The 25,378-nt window shown below is 45.4% G+C and overlaps 1 protein-coding gene and 1 pseudogene across 1 annotated transcript; both read right to left on the bottom strand.

The window, feature by feature from the left end:
• Nucleotides 1–538: 538 nt before the first annotated feature.
• LOC149333490 (cystatin-2-like) overlaps nt 539–25,378 on the bottom strand; it is a 28,645-nt pseudogene continuing 3,805 nt past the window's right edge.
• On the bottom strand, nt 4,827–7,108 carry LOC149333491 (uncharacterized). The gene is made up of 2 exons (XM_089558694.1): nt 5,910–7,108; nt 4,827–5,826 (listed from the first exon to the last, which is right to left on the bottom strand). Exon 1 carries the CDS (start codon nt 6,995–6,997, stop codon nt 5,930–5,932), a length of 1,068 nt encoding a protein of 355 aa, XP_089414820.1. The 5' UTR covers nt 6,998–7,108; the 3' UTR covers nt 4,827–5,826; nt 5,910–5,929.

Here is a 25,378-nt window from a genome sequence, read left to right on the forward strand (position 1 = left end):
CAAAAAAAAATGTGTTTTCTCCGTGGTGGCTGGTGGTCCATAAGCGAAAATGCCGAAACAGCAGAATTTTTTTCTTTTGCACGGCTCTTCATCGTGGCATATTCAGCGCGAAAAAGCCGTCCAACCATTGAAATCCTCGACGGCTGCCCGAGGGCCACCCCACTATCTTTTAAAACTCCCTAGGGGTATGCGTTAAAACAACAGAACAGCCAACTGTCGTATATCATTTTTTCGCAGTGCTTCAAAGAACAACGCTAAAAAACAGTCCCGGACAGAAGCTCAACTTAAATGCGGCAGAATATGCTTGCTCATTAAATTTTATTTCTGAATGTCATGGGCGAAAACTATCCCTATGCTGCGACAATTCTGCAATAAAATTTCTTTTTTTTTAGGTGCATGCAAGAATAATCTGAACTCATCGCTTAAGTTGCCGTTTAATATGCTTCACAAAATGTTGAGTTGTAATAAATCGGAGAATGTTAGGCAGTGTGCGGATAATGAAACATTGACGAAATACTGCGTTATTTCGGAGAAGGCTTTATAAAATTCTTCCGAAGACCATGTCCTTGTCCTCAGGAGGGACGCAGGCGAAGTACGTAACGTTCCGCCACTTTTCCCAGGGCTTGTCGTGAACAGTTGCGTTGCACACGCCTATTGGCTGGAAGAGGAGTTAATGCAAGAATTGCGTTCAATACTGCTACGGAAACGTTAGCACACGGCATACCGAGAAAATATTTTCAACAAGAACGCACAAAAGAATGCTTTTGCTGGTAGCTGGAATTTAGAGGGAAGACTGTTGCCGCGATGACTTCGTTAGACGAGGTCTCAAGAAAAGGGATTATTGAGAAAGGCAGCGACAAAAGCCGTCTTTCATATGTGCCTATACCTGCACGGCACCCATGTTGTCGCCTTGCAATACAACAGCCCTAAAAGGCGATAATCAGTGAATACAAAGAGTCCAGGCACTGGCGCCTTTGCTGCGGTAAAGTCTACAACACATAAGGTTAATAGGAATATTGGAAAATGATTTTTTTTAGGTTGTGCGTAAGCTGTCGGCGCCTATTTACAAACTATGATCGCCACGTAGTCAATACGCGACTCATCATTTACATCTGTGCACGCCGTCACTCGGCATCAGACCTAAAACAACGCTACCAGGATTCCACAACTACCAGATCGGATAGTGGACACGGGTAGCGTTCATGTAAAGGCACAATGTTGGACGGCGTCGCAACGCTCATTGGAACGCTCAACTTCGGTGTTCGCAGTAAGACTGCCTTATAGGCCTTATGTGAAATGCACTGCCATCTAGCGGTCGCCGCGCGTGATCCGCCAAGTTGGAGGATAGCTGCCGGATTCACAGCGCGTACTGAAATACGCTCGTCGCGCGCACTCGAGTTTCACCGTCCTCAGTATGCCCACATATTGCTTAGTGCCTTGCTGTACGCAGAAGGGTCACAAAGAGCCCAGGGAAAAAAGACGCTTGATTTGAGCGCATTTCTATTTTTGGACTGCGATCCCCGACATCCACGGCACAAATGTTGCAGAACCGTCGCGACATGTCGAGACATCGCGAAACAGATTTCGTTATCGCCATGTAGCAAATGAAATTAGAAATAAGCTTTGTACCCACGAAGAAAATATCCCAAAAAAGTAGTTTTTCTCCTGCGATTTCCCGTGAAGTGATTTCCCGTGAATTCCCCGCGATTTCCCGTGAATTATCGGCCTCGCAAGAGAGTAATCGTGATCAGCTGTTCAGTGGTACGGGTCGCGTTTTGTGCGAACCGTCGCTCCTAGCGTTATCCGCCGCAGCGGTTACACGAGTTAGTTTTTAGTGCGAATATTTGTTTCGACGGAAACACCAGCAAGGGTCAAGTGCCCGTGGCACGGAACGTTTGCGCACTGCAAGTCAGTCAATCGTTTCTCTTAGACCATGGAAAGGTACCTATTTTGTGGAGCGACGGCTTGTATGCATGTAACGATTTCACTTAACCGACCGGTTTCCACGAAACCGTGTGTTGTGTAAAAAAAAAAAAGAAAGGACCGTAAGGGAAGCCGCTGAAGCGGTACCATAGTTCCAACTAGTAGCGGGAAGCGTATTCGCCAACTGCAGCCTGTACAGCCACAAGGCTTGAAACCACGGTGAATTGATCGCGGTGACTGAAGATTGTCACAACGGCTTACCTAAAAGGAATAATTATTCCCTAAATAATGCTTAAACGGCGTTATATGGCACTAAGCATCACGATTTGCGACCTAAAAGGGAAAAAAATTAAGAAATGAAATTTAAAAAAAAATAAAATTACAGTGCAGAGAGCGGAGTCGAACGGCCGACCTCCCATACGCAACACGTGCCTCTAATCCACTGCGCCATAGCTTTTTTTTTTTTTTATTTATTGCCTGACTTCGGCAAGAACCACAGTACACAAATACACTTACAGAGCGCAATGAGCAATAATTAACAACACATCATATTAAAACTCCTTAAGCGTCACCAAAGGCTCGACTCTTTCGAGCCACTCGGGAGCTTCAGGAGCAAGTTTCTGAACTTCAATATACTTATGCATGCACTCCCGAAAATAGATCCGTGCAGGCCTTGCATCAGGATCGCAATGATATCCTGCCATTCTGGAGCGCCAAATACAATGGAGGCCCATTAGCATAATGAGGTCGAATGGTGTCCCATCCTCACTCTCCACAGGCAAGTACCGAATACCATGAGCGTCGAGCGGAAATTCCTTTTTTAAAGTCCGTTGCAAAATGTCCCAAAAGTATACCCCCTCCCAACAGTGCAAAAAAACGTGGTCTATTGTTTCTGGTTGTTTACAAATTAAACAATGTGATCCCCAAGGTAGAAATAACTGCTTCCTTTCCAAGAATTCCTTTACTGGTAGTGTTCCGGTATGTAATTTAAAGAAAAAAGTTTTTGCACTTGGCGGCACCTGCATCGCCTTCACACGCTTAAGTACGTCGCGTCCCTGGCCTCCATTGTATAAGGCCCTGTACATAGGTTGTGGAAGAACTACATCGCACAAATCTTTATACAACTTCTTCCTGCTAACAGAAGATAAATATTCATACGAAAATCGAACAGACAGGAATCGAACACTCACGACAACCTCTCTAAAGTAACCAAAAATACGTCCCGAGAACCTTTCGGTTGTGACAACAAAGTCCGGCAGTGCATTTCCGAGCCTTAATTGGCACACAGTGCGCAAAAACGGATCGCTTACATCGCGCACAAAACAAAATCTGCTTACAATCTGCCGCAGAAATAAGTGACCCAGACTCAGGCCGCCATCCTTCACCCGCCTAAACAAATTGGTCCGGCTACAGCGTTCCCAGTCCGCAGCCCACACAAAAACGGCAAAGATCCGGTGCAGTCTCTGTACGTGCATCCTTGCACAATGCAACACTTGCATCACGTACCACAGCCTAGACATAAAAAACAGATTGCACACTGTGGCCCTTGCGAAAATTGAAAGGTGTCGCCCTTTCCACCTTTCCACCTTTTCACGCGTGGCTTGCGTCTGTGCTTTCCAGTATGAATCGCTATCGCGATAACCATCCAGTGGAACGCCTAAGTACTTTACTGGGGTCGTCACCCAGGACACGTTTGCAAAATTGCCGGGCTTCGTTGGCCATTCTCCGTGCCACAGCCCCAGGGACTTTGACCAATTCACTTTACTACCGGTGATCTTGGTGAATTCTTTTACGCATGCCACGGCCTCGGTTATACCTTCCCGGTTCACTGTGAACACCGCGACATCATCCGCATAAGCCAGCAGCTTAACTTCTGCTGCCTGTAGCTGGAATCCTCGAATTTTTTCACTTTCCATGATATTCAAACACAACGCTTCAATGTAAATGCAGAATAGAAGAGGGCTGAGGGGACAACCCTGGCGCACCGAACGCTGCAGGCTAATGGGGACCCCCAAACTCTTATTTACAATTAATCTTGTCGTGCAGCTCCGGTACGCCAAGGCCACTCCCTCACAAATAATGGACCCTAAATTCACATGGTCGAGTATGCAGAACAGGATATCGTGCGAAACACAATCGAATGCCTTCTCAAGATCTAGCTGAAGGATGGCTACACAGCTATTTGTGTAATCACAACATTCCAGCACACACCTCGCTTTATGAATATTGGAAACAATAGAGCGTCCCTTGATCCCACACGTCTGGTGGGGACCGACTATATCCTGAATTACTGACTGTAGTCTACAGGCTAAAATCTTCATGAAAACTTTATAATCCACGTTTGTGAGGGCGATAGGACGATATGCTGTGACCTGCTTTAACTTTTCTGCGTCATCGGATTTAGGGATTAGCACTGTATGGGATTTACCATAAGACGGGGGCAATTCATTTTCTTTATAGGCTTCGTTAAAAACTGCTGTCAGTACTGGCACTATTTCGCGTTTATGTGCTTTGTAAAAAGCGGCGCTTAACCCATCAGGTCCAGGAGATTTTCCCAGGTTCAAATTTTCTATCGCTTGCTCGACCTCCGACGCAGTTATCGACAGCTGCAGCCTTTCTTTCTGTTCGTCATCTAATCGCGGCAAAGCGCCAAGAAACTTTTCCTTGAATGCGCTCACATCCACTTCTTGCTTTGCAAACAGCGCCTGATAATATTCAAGAAATGCCTGCTGGATATGCCTGCTTTCTCCAGATAACGCCCCGCCCCATTCAATCTGTTCAATGTGGTTTCGTTGAGCATGCGTTTTTTCCATTCCTAGCGCTCGTTTTGAAGGTGTCTCCCCATCAGCTATATCTTGCGCCCTAGCCCGCACCAGTGCGCCACGATAGCGTTCTTCTTCAAAGAGTTCAATCTTATTTTTTATTTTCCTAATGTCATCCATCCATTTGCCAGGCTCTTCGCTTTCTCTTTCGAGAAGTCTAGCTAGTAAAGATCTTAAATTGTCCTCCTCACGCTTCTCCTCTTGTCGTATGCAACTTGACCTTTCGATTGCTGCTATTTTTATTTGTTGTTTGCAAAGTTCCCACTGCTGCCATACTTTCAGTTCCCCGCTCGGCTTTAATTTACTGATTTCTTCGTTTACTTTCCTGCTAAAGATGTCGTCTGTAATGAGCTTATTATTTAATTTCCACATTTCCCAAGAAAACTGATTTCCTCGTTTCTTTGTCCCTATCCCACACTTCACTAAACAATGATCCGAAAATGATACCGGTACTACATTGTAGCTATTGCATTTTGAAATAACGTTCGGTGACACATAAATGCGATCTAGCCGTGCATGGCTTGACCGTTGAAAATGAGTGAGTCTCACACAACGCTCGCCTTCTAAACATTCGGCCACATCATCGAGGTTGCACGTGTCTATAATTTCTGAGAGTACTTCAGTGCTTCTGTCCCTAAATGCCCTTGCACTGGTTTTGTCACAGCCCCTCAGGACGCAATTGAAGTCACCCATTACGATCAGGCATTTCTCGCAACTGAAGTGCTTTTGTACGCTTTGAAAAAACGCTGTCCTCTCATCCACCGCATTTGGGGCTTACACACAAATGATGCGCCAATATGTTTTGTCGTACAGGAGGTCAACCAAAACAAATCGACCCGAAGGACACGCCGTATATGCCTGAACCTCAAGTCCCGGTACATTCTTTACAAAGATGACACAACCCGCAGACGTTCCTACAGCGTGGGCGACAACTGCAAAAAACCTAGACGTGAAACGTCTCACCATGCTCCCGGTCTCCTCTTCCCCGTCAATTTTCGTTTCCTGCACTGCCAGGACGTCAATGTCGTGCTCAGTTAAAAGGCGGTACACCTGGCTCTGCTTCTTCTTACTTGCCAGTCCCCTGACATTAAGTGTACCGACTTTCATGGGGAACGCAGGAGCCATTTTAATGCAGAAGAAAGAGGCCGGGAACATGGTGCTTACCCTTCACGTCTAGCGCTTGGCTAGACGACATCGTTGACACCGGAGCCATCCGGTGCTGGTGCCAAGCCTGGCAGCGGGGGCGGCTTGTCAAGGGCTCTCCTCTCCGTCGACACAGTTGATCGTGTCCGGATGGACGACCGCCGTCCTTGGGTCGTTTTTGCCGGCGGCTCTTCGACGCTGGGGGCTTCCGCCTTGTCGTCTTCGGTTCCGGTCTGGGCGTGTGGCCGCTTCGCTGGGGCAGGGACGCCGGTCGTGCGGGCGCCGCTCTGGTCAAGGTTCTCCTCGGTCAGAGACGCTGGCTCGGTTTCTTGGAGCGCTGGCACGCTTACTTCACCGCTCGACGCCTCCGTCTCCTTTCTAGTAGGTTCTGCCCCCTCAGGCTTGCGTCCGGCATCGCTGCGTCCGGCAGCGGCTTGCTGCGTCCGGCATCGGCTGGCGTCCGGCATCGAAGAGCCCGTCGATCCTGCTTGCGTTTCGGGTTCCTCTATGCCTTTCGCAGATTCTTCAGCCTCTACTACATCCATCAGGAGTTCCGCAGAGTCGTCTTTCGACGCCCCGCCCGTAGCCACCGCATAAGTGCGGACACACTCATTATCCGCGTGGCCGTACCGCCGGCATTTCGTACAGCGGGGAACCTTGCATTCACGCCGCACGTGGCCTGTACCATGGCAGCGCAAGCACTGCATTGGACGCCCAGGCGCTACGACAAGAGCCAACTCTCCGGCGACACGTACCTGGTGTGGCAGGTCATCCACTTTCAAGCCGGGCTTCAACTTCAGTAGGACCGTTCTTGTCGTTGAGCTCTTGTCATTGACGCCTTGTATCCGCCACCGCTCACGCGTAACGTCGGTCACTTTGCCAAACGCCGCGAATGCCGTCCGAATGTCGTCGTCGGCCACACCGTGAAGCATCCAGTGTAGCCGCAGCTTTACCTGCTGGTCTTCCGGGTCGATAATGAGGCAGCGGCGTTTTTTAACTTGCAGCTCGTTGAAGGCTAGCAACTTCTTTGCTGCCTCCGTGTTCCGCAGGGTAACCGCCCACACGTGGTTGATTTGGTACGCCCCCAACGCGACCACGTCGGGGAGCATACCGGTCTCGGCCAGGGCGTCTCGGAAATCCTCGACCCGGAACGGCCTCGCTCGCACGTCGCCGTGAAGAAAAACGGTGTTGAAAACAACACGTCCTGTTGGCAGTGTCGGCAAAATAATCTTATAATCCTTATCACCGCAGTCATCGATCCTGTTTCCGCGGCCGTCAAAGGCCGCTATCGCTGCTCCGCTGGAGCCCATGACCCTGCGATCCGTTCAGCTCGGCTGCCGGAAGCAGAATAACCACTGCGCCATAGCGGCGATGCCAAGCTGTCGTTCTGAATGGATATTTATAACGAGCCTTACTGGTGGCTGCTACCTGTCGGTGGGCGGCGCTGTCATCGCTGGCTGTACCGGCTGCATTTGGCGAACACGCTAGCGGGAATGCATATGCATAACGCGTGTAGAATCCTCCAAAAATCTCAGTGCACAACTGTTTGCTCGTCGTGGTAAAACTATAGACACTGCTGCATACACGGGCTACGTGTTTTTAACGGCGATAGTCCAAGAATGGTAAACCATTTGTGTAGTGGGGTCGTGCGGGGATCTAGGAGTCCATGTGCCCGGTAATAATAATAACGTGTTTTCTTTCTCTGTCTAGGGCACTAGGGCAAACTAGGGGCTCTGGGCACTAGAGCACTAGGGCAAACAAACAAAAGCTGTATGAACTTTTCAAGGAAAATAAAAAGCGTCGCATGTTGAGAGGCCACTTTTTTCGACACTACCAACATGAGCGTGAAGTTTACTATCGTTTGCTTTCGGTGCCGACGCAACACACAGAAAACTCTACCACAACAACAGCAATTCAAGTGCCACGCCCGTTCGCGAAAAGTATCAAACCAAATAAAAACTGACTCAAACTAAACCGAAATGCGCGCATTTTTAGCAGTAAACGAAAACTACACTTGCTTCGTACATTTCTTGGTGTTCAGCGTCGGCAAACTGACGTAGGACTCCATAAAAAAAATTGGCCATGGCTTAGCTTAGATTAAGCCTGGATATCAGCGAAAAGCTTCGGTGAGCGTCATACTAGGAAGCTGAGCGGGCGCCGTTGCACACTCGGTAAACACGGCGAAGGTCGACCGACGGAGCCGCGCTCGGCGGCGGCTCCGCTACCACGTGCACCTCTCCAGTGACGTGACGCGGCGAACTCGCGCACGCGCAGATGTGGCTAAAATTGATCACGGCGCACGCCAGAACCGGTGTCGACTAGCCTAGTGAAGCTTTTCGCTTCAAAACTTGTAGCTCCGTACCCGGTGGCATTCGGAAAGTGTTTTCGACGCGTAGTAAGCGTATGCGAAGTCACTTGGAAACTTGGGTAGCAGAAACAGGTCGACTGACCATTCAGTCATGTTTACAGGCTCAAGTGACAGGAAATAAGATTTTCGAGTCAGCACAGCAGTAAGGAAGTTAACGCAGGGCAAGCCTAAATCCAGAGAGCAGATATACGGAACCAAAGGCGGAACGAGCATTCGTCATCCTTCAACATGGCGGCTTTCCACTGGTTCTTCTTTTCTCCGATAGATCGCAGCAATTTTGCATAAGGTCGATAGTTGCAGCAACTACGTAGAAAGCGGTAATATTGAGGTATACTGAACAAAAAAAAACGACATAATCATTGCTCTCAGACCTTCACTGCACCGCAGAATAACGCTGAGGCATTGTTGATGGGTTTTAGTTTTTTTCGCAGCTAAAAAAAGCACGAAGGATGGCAAGAAAGCAACCAAAGCTGAAGAAAAATAAATAATGACTCAAATATGGCTCAGTTAACAGCGAGAAAGCGAAGTTACAAGAATCTTTTTGTGTTGGTCCGAGGAGTCTTTTCTTTAAGAGAAAGTCTCTGAAATAAAGTTGCAGTTCGCATGACTCGTGTTCAGACCGGGAGTGTGTATTAACCACCTCTTAAAAACATTTGGCGGAGTGTCACTGTCACAATAAACGTTTTCTCTTTAAACTTAAAATTTTGTGCGCCCAATAACAATCAGAACAAGAAAATAGTCGCAACAGACGGCCATTACATGGGTTCTTTTAGAGATGCTGAGTTTAGCTCGGAGCAGTTTGACTAAAATCATAACGTAATTTTATGCAGATAACAAGACATCTGATGACTTGGCATGAAAGGTGCTCTTGCCTTAATCTAGGCGATCAGATATCATAGTTGTTGCCGTACCCTTGAATAACTTAAAAATATAGTGAAATTCTAAAGTGCTAAAGCGCAATGCCACTGTCACCAATCAAACCGGGGAAAAAATGTCCTCAGTGACGCTGTTTTGAGGGAACGCTGGGGAACATAATTCAGTATTGCTAAATCACTGTAGTTCGAAGTCTTCGATGTAAATGGTTTTCTAAATTGAACTCCTAAAATACGCTATGTGGGTTGTACGTCGGAAAACAGTATAAAGGATACATCTGAAGCACATACTGTATTGATGATGGGCTTGCATACGTCGGTATTATATTTTATACGAGCGTTGCAGTATGTGGGAGCTATGGTAAACAAAATGGAATAGTGTTTCCCGGCGTATTCCTGAAATATCGAGAAGAAAATTGTTTTCTATTCAAAAAGAAGCTCTATGAAGCACTCGTTTACTGTGTAACAGTCCTTTTCAAAGAGAGCTTCCTGGATCCCGTTAAGCTAATTGCGAACCAACTGAAAAAGCGGCATGATGCAATAACCTCATAGAGGCCTTCTCATAGAATTATCATGCAATTTTAATAGCCTTGCACCCGATTTGTATGACAAATATATAATCATTTAAGAATATATGGCATTTGTTGAAGAAACGTGTATGTGGTTATTGCATGATACAGGTTTTTCACTGAGGTCAATACATAAGGTAAATAATATAAATTTAACTTGTTCTTCAGCTTTTATTGTAGACTAGATAGAGTGAGAGCTTTTTAATAAGTACTTTATAGCAAGTTAGGACACCTTAGGAAGAATACACAACCTATAATGCACCGCATAATTTCTGTGCATTTGCGTTCAGCAGAGGTAAGTGAAAACAAGGCTAATAATGAAATCCCTTGTCATCTAGTACCCACAGTATAAGTATTCGAACGGATATCGAAGGCACACACCTGGCCAAAGCAAATGATACGAAATGCGAAATATTTGTGCATACTGTGAAAACGGTAAATTTTAAAAACTTGCACGCTACTAGTGAAGAGGAGCCAAAGCAAAACTAAAAAACACATATCCTAATCGATATCGTAATGATCGGAAGCTTGGAAGAACGATAACATTATCTTAATTCATAATAAAGCAGACCTTAAAGTTATAAAAAATTGCAATGCGATCAGTCTACTGTCCGTTGCCTACAAGGTAATTAATAAGGTAATCACTAGTAGCGTCAGCGCAACCTCACACTTCATTTACCAATTGATCCGGCAGATTTTCGTAAAGGAAATTTTATATTAGACCTTAAGTCCACAATGAATAAGGTGATAAAAAATGCGCAGACGAACAGACAAAGTCAACCACTAATATAGCCTTGATTGATTACGAGAAAGCATTTGACTCAGTTGAAACCTCAGCAGTCAAGCAGGCATTGTGGAATCAGTATGTAGAAGAGTCTAATGTGAAAATACTGGAAAATATCAAGAACATCTGCACAGATACCATAGTCCTCTGTAAGGTCAGCAATAAAAATTTCAATAAGGAAGGGTTTCAGGCCGGGAGACAAGATCTCGTCATTGCTATTCACCGCCTAATATTATGAGGTATTTCAATGCCTGAATCCAGAACAGTTGGGGATAAGATTTAATGAAGAATACCTGAGTAATCCGCGATTCACTGATTACGTTGCCCAGTTAAATCACTCAGGAGAATAACTTCCAAGCATTATGATAGATTAGACAGGCAGAGCAAAAGGGTGGGTCTAAAAATTCACATGCAGAAAACCAAAGTAAAGTTCGACAGTCTAGCAAGGGAACAGCAGTTCGCAATTGGTAGCGAGGTGTTGGAAATGGATACGCCTACTGTGTGAAGGTAGGGACAGCTGATCCGGATCATGAGAAGGAAATAACTAGAAGAATTAGAATTTGGTGGAGTGCATATTGCATGTTCTCTCAGATCATAAATGAGAGTTTACTATTATCCCTCAAAAGAAAGGTATACAAAAGTTGTATTTTATCGGTAGTCAACTATTGGCAGAATTGTGGAGGCTAAAGAAAGGGGTTCCGGTTAAGTTAAGGATAAGGCAGCGAGCTATGGAAATAAAAGTGCTAAATGTAATGGTAAGAGACCGCTAGCGGGTAGAGTAGTTAAGGAAACAAACGCTGTTTAATGACATCCAAGTCGAAATCAACATGAATAAATGTGCTTGGGCAGGGTGTTAGTGGGAAAATTTAAGGGAATTTTTTATCACTACGCCGGCTACTGTTAAGCTAGGTGAATTAAACAAGTCCGCTTTTCGCAATTTGAAATGTTAAAATGTAGACACGCTAGTTACACAACCAGAAGTACAAATTTTTCAGCTGTGGCAAAAAAAGCCTTCAGAAGGAGCTTATGTGTGCGTCAAGATCTCAAACCATATGCCCTGTTATCGTACGAAGAACTGTGCTTGTTTGAACCAGTAACTTTTAAACAATTATGTGTTGTTTACTGGTCAAAAATTACAAAACCTCAGAGAGATTTTTTCCTTCATCATAAAGAAAAGTTCAAGTATCATTACATTAATAAGATTCAAGTTGCGCAAAATTTGATATGTTCAGCCGTTATAAGTAGCAACTTTGAGAAGTGGAAATAATGAATTTTTTTTCGCCCTCAGCGGTGTACATTTTTTTCTCCTATAAAACTGGTGTTTCATGCAAAGATAAGGTTTCTTCCGCTGCACCTACGCAATTGTACCTACGCAGCATTGTGTGCTGCTTGTGTAACTATAGTGATATTTATTTTCAAGGTTGTTAGTCAATTCACATCACTCGATCTGTGCTGAAACACTATAGTGAAAATAGCTGCTAGAAGCTTTGACATCACTGATGTCATTTTATTTCATTTATTTAGGTAGAAGGCCTCTTTTCGGGTACAACATAACGGGTAAAGTAAACATCAAGTTGTAGTAGAAGTTGTCACATAAACATATGATTTTCGATATTGGCGTTGAGGAATGATTGCCAGATAACAGTCTGCGGCAGCTCGTGGAGAAAAAGAGATGCTCGAGGGTATAGTGGGAGTGCGTGAAGGAGTAAGTTGGAGGGGATGATCGATGGAATAGAACATTATTGGCATATCTCGCGCATATAAGGTTCTTGTCCAAGTGAAGTGGAATTAAATATTCGATAAAGTGCTAATGTCGGGAGATTGCAACAAGTACAAAGGCTTCAGATGTTGGCCTGAGTTTCATGCAGGAAACGGTGACTTCGAATGAATATCGGAATGCATGAAACACGAAGCAAATCTCGGCTGCTTAATTGCATCGATCAGAGAAGATTCCCTGGAGCTCCAAATGGGGGATGCAAATTCCTGTTGTGATCTTAACATGTTGTTTAAGAGATTAATTTTTGACTCAAAATGCGGGACATTAACAGTGTTTGGAAGAACCAAAAGTTTATTTGGTTATTAAAATACGTTAGTAACATGCTTGCCGAACAATGAGGCGTGACTTACGATGATACCCCAGTTTTGACAGAATGGAATAGGCCCTATTCGATTATTACCGCCTTAGTAGGCAACTGCACTTGGGTCATGCATCTCGTCAAACCATTTGAACTTGTTTTTCTCAGCAAAAGCCATTAGCTAATCACCGCATTACTTTTTATTCCGGTGAAGAGCCTCCTGAAGCGTGTTTTGGTTAGAAATGTAAGCACCGGAGCGGTAAATTTCGCATTCTCTGGCAAACTCACAGACATTCCAGTACAATTTCTGCAAGAAGCCGTTTATATATGTTAAGGACTGAAGAGGACCTATGAGAGAGTGATATGGTACGTGTGAACTTACGGGCCCTAAATTAAAAGACTGCCCGTTAATATCAATGCACTGGAAGCGGTGGGTCACACTTTTTTGGAGAAATAATGAGATGTTAGGGGAAAAGTTTAGTTGAGAAAGTTCGAATGTAAGCATCGGTGCGAAATTTGTTGGATGCTTTTGAAAGTTTAAAAATATGGCGGAAGTTTAGATATTGAGGCCAATGTTCAGATGCAGACCATGAAGATAAACTGCCTTGTGGGTGTTAAAGGAAAAGTACGAAGGGAATCAACGTTGATTGACACGAAAAAAAAAATTAGCATCCTTCAGAAGCTGCGTGAATTCAGAGAGGAAATGTTACATGACTTAGAGCGGTACACTTGCTGATATAGGAATGTATTTTAATGATGAAGCTCTGTTAAAGCATCTGTGGTTTAGCATAGCCTTCGGGGAAAGCAACTAAATACAAAGAAACCAGAAATTCACAGCAGAAACTTGATGCTCGTTAAAAAGTTTTAATTAGTTTATTACATATATCTACTATTACATTGATGTAAGTTGAATACCATCTGCTCGAGAGAGTGTTGCAGTTACAGAGAAAGTGGTGACAAAAATTCGGTGTCCTATGACAATAGGGAGAAAACGAATGGGAACATTAAGATCGTTAGTGAAGACGTCGAAAAGAGCGAATGAAAGATGATAGCTCATTATATATCAATGAATGGGTGTCCTGATGTTTTATTGAGGGTACCAGAATACCTGTTATGAAGGCTTAGACTTTTGGAACGTTCTGGCGCTGCTTATTGGTAAATGAAATTAGAAAACGTGTGGGTGACCTTTCTAAGTATTTAATTTTCGCAGGTGAAGAAGGACAGAGTTTGAGAATGGCACGGTGATGTTAAATCTAGAATATTTACTGATGAGTAAGGCTAAAGTGCAAATAAAATATTCATTTCTCGCTTTTCAGCTGGCTTAGTTAATCAGTATGCAAGTGTATGCTAGTTAATAATCGGCTGGTTGAAATTCACAGAAAAAGGGGTCTGAGCATTCAGAAGTGCATGCTTAACATAGTTTTGTCGCCATACCCTGAGCGGCACAAATCAGGGGCGTTGCGTGGTGGCCTCCAACTTAAGCTATCGAGTTGTACCACATCAAATAATTGCGGTAAAGCTCGATAGATCAGCCAAATGATTACTATAAAAATGTTTACGAGTGGTCATGACATGGTGTTGGTAGCAGTAACCAGTGCATCTCCTCCTCGCGAATTTTTGGATCACAGTGAAAGTGGTCAAAATTCAGCCGATTTCGAGGCACGTTGATCTCACACGTGTCATCTCTCAGCCACAGTTCCGTAAATATCAGCAAATACGTATCACCTGATAACATCCGGCTTGAGACGATTCCTCAGTTTGGCATGAAGCTGCGTATTAGTAAACATGCCGAAAAACAGTTTACAACGGGGACGCGGTGGGGACGGTGAAGTGTTCACTTTAGTTGCCGTGTTTTATTGATGAATTATTTTAGTGTTTCCGCAGACTGGTCGTAAAATTAGCGCTTTAGCCCTATAAGAAGCGTTTTCTACATTATAAATGAAACATATCTGGTTCCAGTAAATGCGTTTAATGGCTAGCTTAATTTCGAGTTCGTCAGGAAGAATCTTCACTAATGATGAAATCTGTGCCCTTTTGTTTGCCACCATTTGTGGTGATCATTTCTTTTCATTTGAAGTATGCCATTTCGCAACTAAAGTACGCTGCGGTGTTAAGGTGTCCTTCCCATGGTGGAGGGCACGCTCATTTTCTTTAACATTTCTGATAAATCTATGAATATGTCAGCGACAGCCGACGACTTCCTTAGATTAGCCAAATGCTTCGAATTGTATGGTTGGGAAGGCCATGAAAAATCTTTGTATACCTGGAAGCTCGTCTGTGTGCATCTTCATCTTTTGTCATTCGACTTACTTTTGCGCTGTTTCATTCACAGTCACCTGCTACTTACCTTCGCAGCCTATTATCACTGTTAAGGCGGATTCTTGGACGAGCTTCTACATCATACTGCGTTAATTTTTCTTTTACCTGTCATTTTTCTTTATGAACGGTTTTTAGCAGCATCAATTCGAAAATTTGTGTCTCCAGTCGACTAAGATCGCGGAGTATAAGAAAGGTCTAATATTACACTGACGGCGAAGAGCATTAATAACATTTCTGAGGATGTAGGCCGCAAATATATGTTGCACTAAAAAAGCCATGGCGAATGTGTCCAAAGGAGCCGAAACGAAAACAAAACAGCTAGTGCAACCGCATGTACCTATCCTGCCGCTTGCGACTATTCCATGTGGAAGCGTACATAATGCTCAATACCATCGTGTTGACGTTCAGTTATCGGTTTACCTTCATCTCCAATTGACACGCCCAGTTTCATGCAGCAAGATGGCAAAGGCACTCCGCCATAATTATAAAACAAACTAAATGAGGTCCCTGGCTACAAGATGAATCCTGGTTTTGTTAGCAACTGCGATTGTCGCGTTCTAACACATAGTTAAAGATTTGCCTTACTTGTCTTCTAATACATGCAACTCGTTTGCCCATGCATGCGCACAAACTCTGATAGGCTGGGATGAATCCTCGCCCCAGAAAGCTTACGCAGTTGCCGTCTGCAACATTCTCAGAGAAAAATTTTTAAAAGTTAAAATTTGTAAAATAATATGGAAATATTGAAGGTAATATTTCATCCCCCTGACATGCAAACAAACATTTCAGTAAACGTGTTTCCATCCGTAGCATCCAGCAGTTAAGACTGCCATAGAGAACGAATGGGAGGCCCTTTTCACGTTTCTAAAAATGGTAATAGCAAAACAAATTCAATGACTGTTATACTGTTTTATATGAACATATTGCGTTCTTAAACTGTTGCCACTCAAATATGCTTTGTTGACATTTGTAGGGTATGAAAACCTAAATTAAGATAGCGAACGCTTTTAAAACAGAAAACTGAATTTCGGCAAAGGCAGTTTTTTTTTTGCATAGAGTTTTTGAAACGATAGATATATAACGGTAGTACTATCCTCACAGAGCACAAATTCAAGAATTTCTGTTCTTTTGTTAGCTGAATTAATGATATTTCTTCACAACCACTTTAACTAGGTGCTATTCTATGAGTAGAAAACAAGTACATCAAAGTTACGCCATGAACTGTAATACGACGGAATCATGGCATCTTCGTCCACTCACGTGACATTTGCATTTTTACCGACGCACTGGCTCAGTACTTATGGGGCTCGGCTGCTGACGCGAAAGACGTGTTCAATCAAGGCCGCGGCGGTAGAATTTCGGTGGAGGCAATGTTCTAGAATACAGTGTACTGTGAGATGTCAGTGGAAGGTAGAGAACCCCAGGTGGTCAAAATTTGCGAGGCCCTCCACTACGTCGTCCCTCATAGCATGAGTCGCTTTGGGTCGTTAAGCCTCCATAAGCATAAAGTATTTGCAGTTATCTATGGCTTGGAATAAAGGGCAACTGTAGTAAGTGAAGTAACTCTCCCGCGAAATACATATATCGCCACTATGTCCATCTGCTGCTATTGTTAAAAGTGGGTGGAAAAAGCGTGTCTCTTCAGGGGTTGGGTCCAACTTTACTAGCTTGTGTGATACGCCCGCCAAAAAAAGAGGTTTTCAAAAAACGTGGAGCTAGTAGATGTTCTATACCTGGTACCCATTGTTTGATTTGGTTTATTGGTTTATTGGGGTTTAACGTCCCAAAGCAACTGAGGCTATGAGGGACGCCGTAGTGAAGGGCTCCAGAAATTTCGACCACCTGGGGTTCTTTAACGTGCACTGACATCGAACAGCACAGGGGCGAAAAGAATCCACTTTATTTGCTACTGCATAGCAACCACAAGAATATATTATTCACGAAGAGTGAAATGACTTGTTTTGCAAGAAAAAATAACAATGGATTGGATTGGTATGAAGTGACTAATTTTATGAGGATATCATATCGCAGTGTCAACGACCGTATCATGGATAAAGGAAAACATAGGATAGGCCGAAGCTAGAAAAGCTCGTTTGCTCGTTTGCGAGCCCTCTTGTTTTTTCGCAAGGAGCACTGGGATTATTTGCTAGTAGTCATGGGAAGGACTCCTTCTGCAAGCTCGACCGCTGGATTTCCCGCATTAGCTACTGTCGAAACTGTTGTGCGGAAGACCGGGCTCCGCTGTAGCAAAAGAGATGGTATAGCATCTCCGTTGCCCCCAATTCTTGGGAAAGCACATGAGAGACAGTTTGTAGCCCAGTAGAAAGAGATCATCACGTTAACGAAAAGAAAAGAGTACTGGAGCAATTAGCTACGAACGGCAAGCAAAAGGAAAGCCAGAAAAGAAAGAAGCCAGAGAAGACTGAAGGAAATTATCACCATTGTACGAACTTTCCTCAGCTCGAGCACGCTGTTGTAGAAACGGATGTTCCTTTGTTGAGAGAGTGCGAACTGCGCCATCAACAAGTAGTTGTAGTCATCGCTGATGCCCCGTTTCTGCCAGGTACCGAGTTCAGCTGGCCAACACGATGAAGGTGCGGCTAGTAGAAGCAGCAGGGGCAAAGGTGTGTCGTTCATCTTTCCTATGCGCTTTGTTTTGCCTGCAAAAGCGGAAATCCAAATTTGATAGTGCAATCCGCGCTTTGATTTAAGCCTGCTGGCACTCATACAAGTTTTTAAAATTTTCAGTTAACCTGGCGGTTTGTGGTCTAAAAGGGGAAAACGCTTCACTTTAGAATCTCGCTTAAGTTATCAGTGCCGCAAATTTTCCAGAGACAGGGTTTTCTCTGTTAAAAGAGGAGTCCAGATGTGAGGACGCTTTTTTACAGCGCTCGAGTGTTCTACTATGAAGCAAAAGAGGTGATATCATAACTGATTTCTTTTCTAGAGAAAAGTACTTGCGCCTGCACGGTTTGCCGGTCCAGAACCGCATTAATACCTGTAAAATTCAGTATCCGCTTTAAAAAATCACGTTTCTTTTCCCACGAAGACGACCGCCTGAGAGGGCAATACAAGTAAGCTCACCTCTGTACGTCCCCTTTTTGACAATATAAATTGCTTTGAGGCAATATGCACGGTCTAGCACAGTCTAGCTGTTCTCAAGACGTTAATAAGTTATTGTGATGTCGGCATCAGTTAATCCAAAACAACACAAACGACAGCTCCTGACAGTCGAAGAGCTTAGTCTTGGCAAAAGCATGCGGTAAGGACCGCCATTACCTTTTATGTGGCAAAAAATTCCCTCGAGATAAGGTAATGTAACTAAAAATGCATAGGCTCCTGGCACACAGCTGAAATGTATTCCTGTCGGCACTCTTGAAGGCAGCTTGCAGCGCGTTGTAGCAAGGCGATGCTAATGTCAAAAGGTCGGAGCGCAACTACAGACGAAAAAACGAAGAGCAACTGCAATCATTAGCTATGAATTGCTCATGCCCCCTCCCCCCTGTGATTGCTTTGGCTTCCACATTCTTCCGACAACTTTTATTGCGAAAGCAATACTACGCTAGGTTTTGAGCCATCTGCGTGGTCCCGGCGGTAACCACGTTTGATCTTTAGACGACCCCCGTAGTGACGTCACACCGAGCGGAGGAAAAACTGGAGACCAGCTCGGTGCGTCGGCGCGGTCCTAGGGTAACCACGGCGCGCCGCGCGTCTGTGCTGCGCGCCGCAGCCGCGAGGAAGCGCTCGCTGTGGTGACGGCACACCAAGCGGAGAGAAAACTGGATACCAGGGCGGCTCGTCGCTGCAGTCCCAGGGTAACCACGCCGCTGCTGCTCTCTCTCTCTCTGCTTCCCTTCTTCTCTCTGAGATAATATTACGTGTGGATGTGTATATATAAGGTGTTTCGACCGAAGCCTCGTTAGAAGCCATGCCGACCGACAAGTATAAGGAGAAGCTGAGATGATTTGCTGAAGCTAGGAAACAGCGACGTGCCCGAGAAACGGATGAAGAACGGGAAGAACGTTGAGCTCAACGACGTGCACATGATTTCTTTCGCAACCTACCGGGCTTAACCAAGCTAAGCCTCTGCCAATTTTTTGCTTGGGCAAGCGGAGCACTCATACGGAGGTATTGATGTTTAAGGCGTATTGCCTATTCTTTTACTACACGAATCGCAAGGTCTCGGCGCCTCATCACCTTGCTAACCCTTATGCAGTATCACGGCCTGAGCGGAGCCTGGTTACTCGAAGGCCTTTTTTATGCGTTCATATTTGACGCCATGAAGCCGACTAGTACACAGGTGCTGAAAGACAGCACCTACAGCCGCCCCGCGGCGCGCCAATTTTCTTGCTCAGCTATGAAAAAGGGCTGAATACAGGCAACCTCAGCAGCGTTCAGGTTCCCGCAGCCGGGCGTAAGTTCTTGTGACTTTTATCTTCCATTCACTAACCCCTCTTCTGGTGATAAAACGCATCGAGCGCGCTGCTGCCAATCATGCATTTGGCACTTCGATGTGGAATGGCTTAGATGTTCGCATTCGGGCTAACGTATCACAATCCTTAGTTATGTGACCTGCCGTTGAGAGCATTCGGAAGCATCTCACAACAGCACAGCAATGGATGCTGCATGACCTCTTTTATCTCAGGTGACATGTGGATTGTGCTAGCATGTGGGCGTATTTCATCAAGAAGAAGACGTACCAACTTCCATCTTACCATTGCGTGTACACCCAGCGAACAGTTTGCCAGACACTGTGGTTGCCATGTTCTGTTGACCATGGCCAACATACCTGCAGCTTTTCAGAGGACTGCAACAAGGATCTAAGAGAGCGAAGGCTGAATCGATATGAGTCCAGTGATTGCGGCAGATGCAGATGGTTAGAGAAGATTTAACCTTTACAAGAATGGGGTGTAGTGCATATTGTTATCACTCTAAATCATGTCAACAGCAGAGCACTACTCCCTTACGTCAGCACCTGAGGACTGCTAAAAGTTGCGATCATCTAAGCGATGTCCTCAAGAGGAAGACAGCCTAACCTAATGGTCTGGTGAATAGAATTTGGGGACACTACGTTTGGGGTAATGAAATGTCTAGAATTAAGGTTATCATGAGCGAAGTGACAAATAAAACTGCTGAAATGATTACACTGGACCAAAAATTCAGGGGAGCACATTGACGATCTAAAGTGCGCAGAGGCGAAAGCCTTCAACCGCCTCTGTCGGTGCCCTCTGCTTGACAACTTATAAGATCGTTTCGCGGCCGTTGCTACTGACTCTGTCAGTAACGAGACCTGTTTCGAGACCGTATCTTTATTGACACGTATCTATTGGAAGATAACGTTTGGTGCCAAATGTCTGCACCCATTACTTCGTGGTCCGAAAAATGGTTCGAGATATACTACAAAGCAAGCGTTGAAGAATGCGTCTCGAAGATCAAGTCCAGCCCTCTCGATAGGCGTGGGGTTCCGTCTCTTGAAACGCTTCCGTTCGACATTGCGAGCGCGTTTCGTAGCGGGTGACATTGGGGAGCGCTCGGGTGACATCATTCCTCGACCAGCATTCAGAGAGAAACTAAGGATTAAGTTCTGGGTGCTACGAATATTGCGCAATCTTGTGACGCCATTGCACATGCGCCGTCGTTAACCTGAGGATTGCGTATGCGCAGTGTGCTCGTTGAGTGGATGTGCGCGTTTACTGTGTATTATTAATTAGTTATTAGCTAATTAGCTAATTACCACTGTCAAAATAACTAAGTATCATTCAATAATTAACGCATTATAAAAAGTTAATTCCCTAATTATTATTAATTACTATTCATACATCTACTAATACACCATTAGCTATCATTACTGACTTTTCAGGTGAACATTAACCATTATTACTATCATACTGATTGACAGGTGCCGCGGACGCGTGGACGGACGGACACGCTGGCGAGTCATAAGCCATAAAAGGCTTTCGCGTTAAAAAATTGGCAGTGGCTTTGCATCGGCTATGCTAGGATATACGCAGCGAAAGGTAAGTCGCCGTCCATACTGCCGGCTCAGCAATGGTTGCGGCGCACGCGAGCTCTCCTTTTCAAGCCTCCGGCATGTTATCAGGCATGCAACACAGATGGCGAAGCGAGCGGAGACTAGCGCAACGATGAGGCAAGCGGTGTGACGTCATACCAAACGGCGGCGGCGGCTCCGTGGCAAGGCGCGCGGTGTGACGTCATGTCAGATGGCGCGGCGAGCGCACGGCGTCCACCAGCTGCGGCCGTTACTAGGCAACGGCTGAAGGGTGGTCTCTCTGCCTCCTCAGAGCACCACCACAGCAAAATCGCAAGTTCTTGGGCCAATGTAGCTTTCGCTACAACAAAGGCTCAGTATTACAGAACAATCGCGACGCAGAGGTAAGACACCTGGGGCTGAAAATGCGAATAATTGTCCACAAAAAAATTGTTTTTGTTGCGAAAGCACCACTCCAACAGCGAAAGCGAGACGTGGGGTGTCCGCCGTCGCGCCGAAGCTACGTTGACCTTGAGCCGTCGCCGCGCTAGCAGATGGCGCGCCGTTGCCCAGCAATGCCACAGCGTGCGCTCGCCCCCCTCACCGTCGCCTAGCAGTGCGCTAGAGGGCACTAGCTCGCCCTCTCTCCAGCGCTCACTCCGGAAGAGGAGGTGATGCGTCGGGGTGTATACCGGTGCGCTTAGGCTTGGCTGAACAATATCGCTATGGGTAAAGCTAAGGGGAGAGCAAGACGACAGACGGAGGTGAAGAAGAAGCAACGTGCTTTCACATTCCTTTAGGTAAACCAGAGTTAAACCACGGCCAATTTTTTGAGCAAAGGTAATGTCGTTGTAACTGTCTCACATCTCTGTGGACACCGCAACCGCGCCGTGACGGAAGGGATTAAAGTGGGTCTGCAACCGGAAAGAGATAAAGTGGTGCCGTAATAGAGGTTTGTGCAGAAATATCACCCACCTGGGGATCTCAAACGTGCACTGATATCGCAGAGCAGAGGGGTGACTTTTGTAGCGAAGGCTGCATTGGCCACCAACTTGCTATTCCGCTGTGGCGGGACTCCGACGACGCACAGAGGCCGACCTTCAGCCAATGAATAGCTTCGCCGCAGCTGGCGGCCGTCGCGCGCTCGCCTCGCCAACTGGCATGATGTCACACCGCGCGCCTCGCGGAGCCGCCGCCATCGTTTGTTATGACGTCACACCACTTTCCTCGTCGTTGCGCTCGCTTCCGATTTCGGTACGTATATCCTGGCATAGCCGAGCTAAGCCACTGCCAATTTTTGCGTTTGCTTCCAACAAAAAACGGCCGCCGTTGAATCCAGGGGAGTGAATGCAATGACGTCAAGCCATGAAAATGTGCTCTTGGACTCCCACACTGATTATCAGGCCAGAAGGCGTAGTCAAGGGCGAGCAAGTCGCCAACTTGATGTAATAACTAGCCTAGACATAGCAGAAAGGGCGAATAGCTGGAGGTATTATAAGGAGGCATTTTAAAGCAACAAGCAGTTATAGCAAGCTTAAGAAACATAGGCTTCAAAAAGCGATGGTTATGGATGGGGTGCACCCCTGCACACATCACGCTCTGCCTTCATTCTCTACAGCTGTGGCGTGCAGGCTCCTCCTGCTTGATTTGTAAACGGCGACGACGTGAACCGATGTTGCAGCGTTGCTGCTACCGCCTTTAGCTGGATGGAGACTGGTAGACGTCTAAAGTTATCTGAGGATACTGACATCAAATCTACATTAGACGGGATGCACTCCAGTCAAGAGTTTAAGCACACGAGAAGTCTAAAGGGAATAAATGGTGTAGCTTCTAGGATTTCTGTGTCGGCAGCAGCATATATGTTATAGGAGACAAAGCGGCCGTCACATCACAAAAAACCTTGGTCCGCTTTGATAGAAGTGAACGCGGTTTTATTTATTTATGTGTTCTGACTAGACTAGAAAGGCAAAATAGGCTAATTGGTTGAATAGCTAATTAACTAAATCAGACCCACTTATTTGGAGTGCCACTATACTATCCCTCTAATTGGTTTCATTGTTACTAGCAAAGTACAATTGGCCCCGTTTGAAATTCGCGCACTGTGACGTCACGACGATTTCAACCAATTGAAAAGCGTGATATTTCTGTCGACAACTCCTGATTACAACGATGAGCCATTAAAGGCTTCCGCCTTAAAAGGGCAAGGTGGCCGTTAGATGATACCCGGCGGCGACCTATTCCGCGCACTCGATGGCTCCCGTATAGACGGCAGGTCCGAGCTACACAGCACTTCTTCCCTGGCTTTTGATGAGGAAGCTTCTATAAGACCTTTCAGAGTAGGATCCACCGGACAGTCCTTTACATATGATCGTCATTGGCCGTGCCAAAGTAGTACATTTAGGTGAGCGTAAAAGTACGGATTCGGGTAGGAATGTGTCTGGAGACTTCTCCAAGCCACTTCTTATTTGGAAAGTGACTTGAGCGGGGGAGGACAAGTTCTTCTAAAGAGTCACTGGTTGGGTGCTTTCGGGTATTAAATCATTATCTCCATTTCAGGTTCCCTGTGACGAGAGCCCACCACTCGGTGGACAGAACCGTGAGCATGTTGGTAGGCTACTTCGTTGTCTGGGTTCCCTGAATGGGCGGGAGTCCATAAGAATTATATCTCTCTGTCTAGTATATCATTCTTTAGAATGAGTCTAGCAGCTAAGGATACTCTTCCTCGCGGGAAATTGCGTATTGCGTTCTTTGAATCGCTGAGGAATATGTAGGCGTCAGCACTGGCTATGGCCACTTCGGCTTGATCCGATTACTCGACCGCGACCGAGGCCGCCGAGATGCACTCGCTCCTTCTTATTATGAACTAAGACACAGTGATGGCGAACGCCTCTACGTTGAAATTATAATCGGTTGCATCGATGTACACTACTCCAGGATGACTGAGGTACTATCACGATGGAGAGAAACGCGAACAACGCGGCGTCTACGGGCTCCTGTCTTCGATTTTTTTTTCAGCGCGCTTTTCCCAGAGTAGGAAAAAAGTGACATCAGAGTCGTTCTTGAATGCATCACGGGCGACTCTAGCACGTTTTCCTACCACCGAACTAAAAGCGCATTAAAAAGAAAAGCATACAGTGGAGCGCCTAGGCTCCGTTCTGTTATCATTTCCTTTCCATCGCCCCAGTACTTTCTATATGCGGCCGGTGATCTGGCTGGTCTTTTACCATCATGCAATCGAGGTTTCGTATTTTGGAGACGGATTTGATAAATAGTTTGTCGTGCACTGCTGGCGTTAGTGGGCCCGGTCGGTAAGACATGTGTTACGCCTATCCGGTCTAGAATCTCTCTTCGTGCTCTAGTTTTGGCTATTTGGATTTGCATCTCCTTATGTGCGGCGAAGAGAAAAGTATATAACAGCTGTATCTTACCGGTACTCACCTATGGGGCAGAAACGTGGAGGCTAACAAAAATGGTTCAGCTTAAGTTAAGGGCAACGCAGCGAGGTATGGAAAGAAAAATGATAGGTATAACGTTAAGAGATCGAAATAGGGCGGAGTTGGTGAGGAAACAAACGCTGGTTAATGAGATCTTAGTTGAAATCAAGAGGAAGAAATGGGCTTGGGCAGGGCATGTAATGCGAAGGCAGGATAACCGCTGGTCCTTAAGGGTAACGGAGTGGATTCCAAGAGAAAGTAAACGTAGCAGGGGACGGCAGAAAGTTAGGTGGGCGGATGAGATTAAGAAGTTTGCGGGGATACAGTGGCGGCAACTGACAAAGGACAGGGTTAATTGGAGAGACATGGGAGAGGCCTTTGCACTGCAGTTGGTGTAGTCAGGCTGATGATGATGATGTGCGGAGATGAGTACTTCTTTTCTACAGTGTTGTGTATAATCAGGAATTAGTATGTGTCTCTAGGAAGCCCTAAACCCGCTTCAAAGCTTGCCTGATAAGCCTGTCCAATAAGTTTTAGTGCACCTTAAATAATTTCAGGTGTAGACGATAATAGGTGAGTTAGATATGGACCGAGGTTCCCGTCCTTCATGCCTCTCTGTTCAGCACTGATTCATCATATAAGCCTGACTATCTTGTTGACCGCTTTGCCGTGTTTGACGCATTATATAGAGTGACTTTTTCTTAGATACGTAGATTTAATGGAGACATACATGTATTTAAATATCTTGTTGCGAGGTTTTGTGTATACGTACAATGACTTTGTTTCCAGGGACACTTTTTGGGCCTTTGACAAGTTGTATTCGCATTTCTAATATTGAATTTTATCTTTCCACTTCTAATGTGTATTTTGCAGAACTCCTTGTTATAAATGTGCTCGCTTTTGCGACTAAAACTTCGGTTCAATTGCTCGCAATACATGGCCGGTGTCAGGTGCTGCTGTGCAGTAGGCTAGAATGAAGTACAGCGTCATTCAGAATTTTGTTTGGCCTATGCATATGTAAAAAAATGTAAAGGTTCTCGAACGACTAAAAATTCATTACAATATTTATCCTCTACTTGT

This window comes from Amblyomma mixtum, chromosome 8 (assembly GCF_055824585.1).
Source record: "Amblyomma mixtum isolate Tamu chromosome 8, ASM5582458v1, whole genome shotgun sequence".
NCBI classification, from domain to species: domain Eukaryota; kingdom Metazoa; phylum Arthropoda; class Arachnida; order Ixodida; family Ixodidae; genus Amblyomma; species Amblyomma mixtum.